Source organism: Arvicola amphibius, chromosome 9 (assembly GCF_903992535.2).
Source record: "Arvicola amphibius chromosome 9, mArvAmp1.2, whole genome shotgun sequence".
Classification (NCBI taxonomy): Eukaryota; Metazoa; Chordata; class Mammalia; order Rodentia; family Cricetidae; genus Arvicola; species Arvicola amphibius.
The window spans coordinates 89,318,738-89,326,597 of NC_052055.2; the positions used below are offsets into that span (position 1 = coordinate 89,318,738).

General features: G+C 45.0%; 1 protein-coding gene across 1 annotated transcript in view; it reads right to left on the reverse strand.

Moving 5' to 3' along the window:
* Window positions 1-3,079, reverse strand: part of Prim2 (DNA primase subunit 2) — a 199,669-nt gene extending 196,590 nt beyond the window's left edge. The window contains exons 1-3 of the mRNA XM_038343089.1: window positions 2,942-3,079; window positions 2,243-2,408; window positions 369-472 (exon numbers count right to left, since the gene is read on the reverse strand). Coding sequence (XP_038199017.1) covers window positions 369-472; window positions 2,243-2,396 — 258 coding nt within the window. The 5' untranslated portion in view covers window positions 2,397-2,408; window positions 2,942-3,079. The remainder of the gene's footprint in view (window positions 1-368; window positions 473-2,242; window positions 2,409-2,941) is intronic.
* Window positions 3,080-7,860: the final 4,781 nt, after the last annotated feature.

Genomic DNA, 7,860 nt, shown 5'->3' on the forward strand with positions numbered 1-7,860 from the left:
TGCTCCTGGAGTAACCAGAAAGAAACAGCGTACATCACCCTGTACAGCACAGAATGCAGGCAACCTCTATATTCCGCCACTGGTTAAAAGGCAAGGATGCTACTAAGCTCCCTGAGCAATGCACAGGACAGTACTGCAATGAGAAATGAATAGGGCAGAAGGATGGTAGTCCTGAGGGTGAGGAAATCGCTGTGTTATCACAAACTAACTATGTCAATCACCTCAACAGACTATTCTTCCAAACAGTCTGAACTACATTCATAAAACCCTATGCCTAATAAAAGACCTTCCCCATAACTTACACTCAGTAACATAAGCACATACAATCTGAAAAGACCATTCTCCCTGCACACCTGTCTGTTACTTACTCTGTAGGAAAACTTGAGTTTTCGAAGTTCAGCCTCCAACTTACTCTGGTATTGTTCTGTTCCTTTTACGTAGCTCACACCAAGATTCTCAACTGTTTTTAGTACTAGCAGGGAAAGATTTAAAAGAGAGAGAGTATAAGTCCAAAATAATTTTAAAAAGACATAAATTAAAGATAAAACCTATGGACAGCAATTCTCTAATCATTTGTTCTTAGACCATAACAGTATTAACAATTTTGTTTTCTGTAAATGTAAGTACATTACATAAATTGCATTTGTAGAGGATAAACCCCATCAATGCGTTGAAAATACAAAATAATCTAAGACCAGAGAGTCTCAACCAGAGAAGACAGAAAAATGGGGGATGATCCATCCAGCTGTGACAAGCCACCAACGCTGAGAAGTGAAAAGGCCTGTGTGCTCGTCTGAAGAGAAGCACTGCTGTCTAGAGTCTTCGGTCAACCTTAACCTTCTCAGCACAGGAGGAGGATGGGAAGGAAAGGAGAAAGAACAAGACATAGGCTTTCCTTCCCTGGTGACGTAGAGGTGACACAGCAGAGGAGCCATCCTGAGCCGATGCCACAACTAAAGCCATGCGCAAGCCTTCCTCACAAACTCCCTGGAGGGAGGCGTTAGTGCCAGCAATGAGACTCTTCTGCATTCCCTCCAGAACACAAACCCAGGTTCCTCTGGCTCCCTCCTGCTATGGTGTCCAAACCACATCCTCTCCACTTCCCTCTCCTCTTCCCGTCGTCCCCGTTTCCATCTGCAGTTTCTACCCAAGCAGGCCCATCAGCCCCACTGCGTCTGCTCACTCGCCCCTCACATCCAACCCCTCACAAATCCTGTCACCACACCTCCTTTCCGGCTCTCAGTCTTTCCCTTCCTATCATCGCCATCGTCACCACCTTAACTGGGCCCTTGCCATTTCACCCCTTAAGTGACAAAGCCAAGGAACATCTTTTAGCCACCACCTATGAGCCATCTGACACTGTTAAGCTTCCTATGACAATTTCCCCTTGCCGTCACTCACTCTGGACAGTGATGAGCACTGTCTCCTGCGTTAGCAGCTTATACCCTGCTGCTCAAAGAAAAACTAACGGTATATCCCATCTCCTGGTCCTTCCAACAGGAACATTCAGGAGCATAAACTCTAAAGACTGTGCTAGTATTTGTCCCAGTCCGTGTCGAGCACATTCATTTCTGCATTCACACACAAAGGATAAGAGGCCTCCAGTTGAGTGGCCACGTCCTTCTCACCCTCAGATCCTGCACGGTCTAATACACCTTCCGATCCCCACACTTTTACAACCGCCCTGAACTGGCCACTGAAAAACGCAGGCTCTCGCTCGGCCCCACGCCTTTGTAGAGACCCTTATCTCAGGTTGGACAGGACCATCACTTCTTCAGCTGGAAAGTTCCTACCTTCTATTCATTTCTTCAGGAACCAGACCAAATTCCAACTCCCCTAAGAAGCCTCACTTAATCAGACTAAGCTAGTTACTCTCCCTTTTATGCTCCAGGAGCGTTAATCTTTACATCTAACGAAGGAGAAGGGAATCGGATGCATGACTTCTACTCTGCATCTCTCCCTGTCCCTCTCTCTCTCTCCCTCCACAGTAGATAGTTTCAACAAAGAACTGCATTACAGTCTTCATCACAGAGTCCCTGCCTCCCGACCCAGTAGTACTCAATGTGCCTTCCGCAGTGAACACGAACAGAAGAAGAAACAAACCCTCCACAGCAAACCAAATCCAACGGGTTGCCGAATAAAGACGAACTGCCTCCATTCGCTGCCACCAATGACAGCTGCGCACCCCAAGAATACAAATATTTGGATTTTTTTTAAATATTTGAATTTAAGTGTCACTTACATTTAAGTCTATCAACAGCCAAGTTTTCGAACTCTGTCAAAGATATGTTTTCAGAAGGTGGCTGGAGGTAAAACTGAAGGCTGTGAGGGTAACAAGCATTTCTCTGGTCACCTGCCAAGCGCAGCTTCTTCCGAATCCTTCCTGAGAACTGCATCTTGGCTACCTTCTGAAAGCAGTGAACAAAAAAAAAAAAAGATGTTTAAGTGATGGGGGGAAATGTTAAAACGATGGGAGAGTTGAAAACAACAACTAGATATGTGGATACATTGTACATTACGTACACACACACACACACACACACAATACTGCATGCACAGTGAGGCCCTATTTTCTACATTCATCTGTAATAACGGAGGCGAGAGAGCGGGGGAGTTAAACTTGGAGAGATGCAGGTGGTGAACCATTTAGCAAGAGGGAAGTCAAGTGAAGCTGCCCGCTCACTAGGTCTGTGTCGCCACCCTCAGACATCTGTGAACCCAAGACCAGATGGGGTTTTACTGGGGGGCAGTCCTTAAGTCAAGGGAAAGAAAAGTAGATTCTACCTGGAGGAGAGACTTACGCCTCATCTTATATCTCTGGGGATCTAGCCTTTGAATCCAGCCTTCCAGAACATTCAAAAGTGCCTCAAGTTCCCGCCCAGGCCCCGGCGCCTTCCCGAACCGCGTCTCTTCCCACCCCCTCAACCCCCGCAAACATCACCTGTCACTCGGTCCCACCAGGTCAACTTGCAAACTTTTAACTCCACGTTTTCTCCGTCCCTAATAAACCCGCAAGATTTTCGTTAGCCAGCCAGCAATCAAACTGGAGGAAATACCGCGCTGACAGCTGCTCTCTCCCAGTGGCGGGAGAGTTCATTTGGGACCGGAAGCGGAAATATGGCGCAGAGGTCCCACCCAGTGGCGTCCCGCCCACCGTGGTGCTATGTGGGATCCGTGGGAGCAGCTGAAGGGGCAACGTGTTTCGTGCATTTTGTTCGCAGAAGGACTTTTTAATTGCTGGTTTTTTTGTGTTTTGTTTTTCGTTTTGCTTGCGGAGGTTTGATCTTTCTGAGATAGGGTCTCCCACTGCAGCCAGGAATAACCTGAAATTCATGGCGATCCTCCTGCCTCAGCGCCCCAAGTGCAGGAGTTATGGGCTGAGCCACAACGCCCGGCATTAAATATCTTGAATTCAAATGTCTGTGGATTCTGTTCATTTGTTTTCCATAATTTAAGCTGTCTCTCGGTGCACGGAGACCGCGCTGGGACTCGGGGCTGCAATGCTAAGGGCAAACGTTTGCACGCTGCGGACAGAGTTCGTGTTATTAAGTACTGAAATCCAGGGGCGGCGCTCTAACCGCGCTTTTGTTCGGAGAGATAGAGAGAGTCTGCCTGGGTCTGCTTTGCCCCGGGTACACTACACTTCCCCTCATTCTGTTAGCAATGCTGCCTTTATTTCTCTGATGAGAAAACAGCTCCAAGAATAATGTCCGTTTGCGCATCCACGTGCGGTGCCCTCGGTTTCTCCTGCGGCCCCTCGCAGGGTAACATCAGAGCACGGTCACGAGGGAGTGGAGGAACCTGCAGGATTTAGCAGAAATGCTCGGGGACCACAGGGAAGCCGGCGGGATGGGAAGGATCCTTCCCGCGGAGCTTTAGACAGCCCTCTGCAGTCTACAGTGTTCGAGGCCGCGGCCCCTAGGTGGCGTGTCTCCCTTACAAAAGCAGCAGTCAGAGGCCCTAGAAAAGAGGCTGGAAGTCGTCAGGTTTTTAGAGATGCATAGTACAGTGGAACACTTTGAAGCTTCCAAAAGCGCACCGAAGATGGACTAAACTGGTAGCTGTCCCTTGTACCAGAGCCTGTTATAAGTGGTTTATATGTCAATTTTTATTCTCGAGACACACAAGGAAGGCTCTAGTGTTAGCTCCAATTTACAAAAAACTGTGACTTCCAAAGGTTACCTAACAAATAATAGAGCTGAAGTGATTATCACGGAGCTCCACTCTGCCAACCGTCTTGCTGTCCTGACTCCACTAATACGACAGTGGGGTACACATTTCCCCAGTGTGGCATATACACAATTGACATCACCAAGTCCAACCTGTGAATTACCTCTAAAGGATAAAAAAAAGAAAGAAAGAAACTGAAGCTCAGAACAGAGAAGGTGTACATGATGAATAGTCTAAGGATATCACAGAAATCTAAGTGAAGTCACAACAAATTTTAAAAAAAATCTAGAAATCTGACTAGGAAAACAAAATTGTGCGTCTAAAAGGGTGCACAGAATTATTGTGCAGTGAGAAAGGGTTTGCCATAAATATAACACAAAATATTATAAATACAATAAACATCAATTTATTAGAGAAAAATCATACACAAACTACAAAATTAGCTCACGAAGTAGTCAGTTATAAAATATGAAAACGTTTATTGCTGTCAGCAAGGAAATTTTCCTGGCAAAACTGGCAAAGATCTACCTGCTTCTGCCTCCCCAGTGCTAGAATTTAAAGCATGTGCCACCATGCCAGATTTACTTTTTATGTGTTTATATCCCTCTACTACAGGTCTTCATGGTTTTGGAACATGAACTACTAAAACATATGATGAATTGTCTCCTAAGGGAAATGTACCTCTGAGTCAATTTTGTACCCTGTTTCAAATGGTTCATGGCCATCACTTGCGGCTTGTTAAGAATGCCAAGGCTACTTGACTTTAAGCTCTTTTTTGCACAGCCCCTTTGACTTATCTTCATGTATCAATTTACATGATCCCTTAATGCCTACCTTCAAATTAGAATATGAGATAACTAATGTTATTGTGTGGCTATTTCATAAAGAACTAGAAAAACGTTTAACCTTACCAAAATCGTATTATGTCATGTAATAGATGTTTTTACATCATATCAAAAACCTGGGGGGGTTGATTTTTAATTAATGTTTTTAGTTGTGAGCCTAGCTTTTAACGGCTGAGCTGTCTCTGCAGTCCTGTTTTTAGTTTATGTATTTATGTGTATGGATGTTTTGTTATCTTGTAGGATGTGCACCTCTTGCATGGCCAGAAGAGGGCATCAGACCCGGGGGACTGAAGTTTCGGCTCCTGTAAAGCACCCTGTGGGGCTGGGGTCAGAAGAGGAGGGCTCCTGAGTGCAGAGCCCTCATCCCAGCCCCTTCAAAGCCTATATCTGACTTCAGAGAACAAAGCAGCCTGAGTCTATCAGCTATACCAAATATCAGTGAGGGTCACTACACACTGTAAAAACTGTTTTCTGTATCCAGGGGCAATGGAAAGGTCAACTTCCCCACAGCAGTAACACACAACGATGTAGACATTTCAGATGTGCTTTCAGTGAGAGGCTCTCTCGTACATTTATTTCATCAACAATGAGGGATTATATAATGCTGAGTCCTGGCAAACAGGACTCTCAAGAAGCTACAGACGCTGACCTCATAGCAGGAGAAATATATATACACAGACAAAATTTTACCTTCGATAAACCATGAGCAGCCAAAACCAGGGACTGCCATGCCATTTCTGGAACCATGGCTCCTGGATCCCAAGAGCCTTCAGTAAATATTTATGGGAGGAGATTGATGAGTCCTGGAGGGATGTCTAAGTCATCACTGGGTGATGAGTCCTGGCGAGACTATGAGCAAAGAGCTGGGTTTGGCTTCGCAGGAAACAGATGGTTTGAATCGAATGCACCTCTGACCTTAGAGACGGCAAGTGCGCCTGAAAACTGTATAAGCATTCCTTTCAGAATGACTTGGCTGCCCAGCTTATCCTGTAATAAAGCACAGAGTACCTTCCGCAGCATAATTTCCACGAACCGTCACTGCTCTGTGCATGGCCTGTGCTGGACAATACCAGCTGCAGACAGTCCAACCCAGATGGCATTCACCCTGAGCTGACTTCACCACTTCAGAACTCCAGCTCTGTGGCGCTTTACACAGTTGAGAGTTTCATTGCCATACTTGGTAAGTCAGAGTGCATCTACACTCTTCCCCAGTGTAGGCTGTTACCCCAAAGCCCAATGATGTGCAAACATTCTTTATGAAGTGAGCATCTCTGATCACTACACCCTACCAGAGCTGCTCCCTGTGAAAAGTACGGGAAAAGAAGCCTTTCCAGCAGGGTGCCTGACCCACAAAAATGAAGGCGAACTTGGCCACTTTCTGCTCTCTCCACCCTCCTGACTTCATTTCCTCCTTCAGCGAGTTTGGCTATGAGAGAAATCTAAAAACATTCCATTCTTTCTCCCTTTGCTTCCATTAGTCTAGCCAGCGAAGGTCAAGAGAGCCAGAGGGAACATACCCTTAAGAGGTAGCACAGGGAGGAAGAAACGCCCTGCCATATACCAAGATGGCTAATTTTATTCTGGAAATGTCAGTTAGCCCTACTAAGTGCCAATAAGTGTTTTCCAATGAAAGAGTTCCAAATCTCTGTCCTCTTAAATTTCATAGTCTAGTAGGAAAGAGAAAAGAACAAATAATTATATGAATTACTATGTAAGCTAAACCAAGCAATAAACAAGTCAAACAGAGAAGGAATATGAACAGTTCTTGGCGGAGTCTTAGAAATTCCAGAAAGAGTGTCTGGGAAACACTGGATAGAAATATGAATATTAAGCAAAGATGATAAGAAAATTAGGAATTCCACAGCCTTTGGACTGTAAATCCACGGAAAGACTGATATAATCTTATAGCATTTCAAATACTGTGGTACTGAAACAGGAATAAGCAAATTAATTGAACAGAATAGAGAACCCAGAAGCCCAGCATGTGACAGGCCCACTCCTCTAGTCAATGGAGAAAAGATGGGCAATTCTAAATTACTCTGGGACAAATGGCTGCCCGTGGGAGAGGAATTTTATTCTCTACCTCTTACTATCCATTGACATCAACTCCAGCTAGTTGAAGATACTCCAGAAAGGCAAAATAATAAGACTTTCAGGAAAATATATCTTTGTGATGTTTGTGCGCCAAAGAGGTTCTTAAAGATACAGGCACAGTGGCATGCACCCAGAGTCTCTGCTATTTAGAAGACTAAAGTGTTAGAACAACATAAACCCAAGAGTTGGAGGTCATTCAGAATGACACAGCTAGCTCACATAACAAAACAGGGGAGAGATTAATTAAAAGCATAGGAGTCTGGAGATGGGGGTGTCATCAATTAAGAGTGTGTGCTGGGCTGGAGAGTTAGCTCAGTGGTTAAGGGCACTTCTTGTTCTTGTGAAAGACCCAGGCTCAATTCCCAGAAACCACATGGAGGCTCTCTGTCTCCTCAGACACCAAGCACATATACACTGCACAGATGCAAACAAACAAAATAATAAAGATAAATCTGTTTTTAAAAAGTGTGTATTGCTCTTGCAGAGGTCCAGGTTCAGTTCCCAGCAGGGTGTCAGACAGCCCACAACTGCCTGTGACACTACCCCAAGGAGAGCCAACCCCCTTCTTCTGGTCTCATGTGAACATGCCCACGCATAGACACATACATATAACTATAAAGTAAATCTACAAAGAAGAAAAGTATAAAACAGCTCTGGAGATGGAGAGCAATGATGGTTGCACTGAACTGAACACTTAAAATGACAAGTTCTGTGTCGTGTATCTTTTAACCACTTTATAAACACAAGCTAA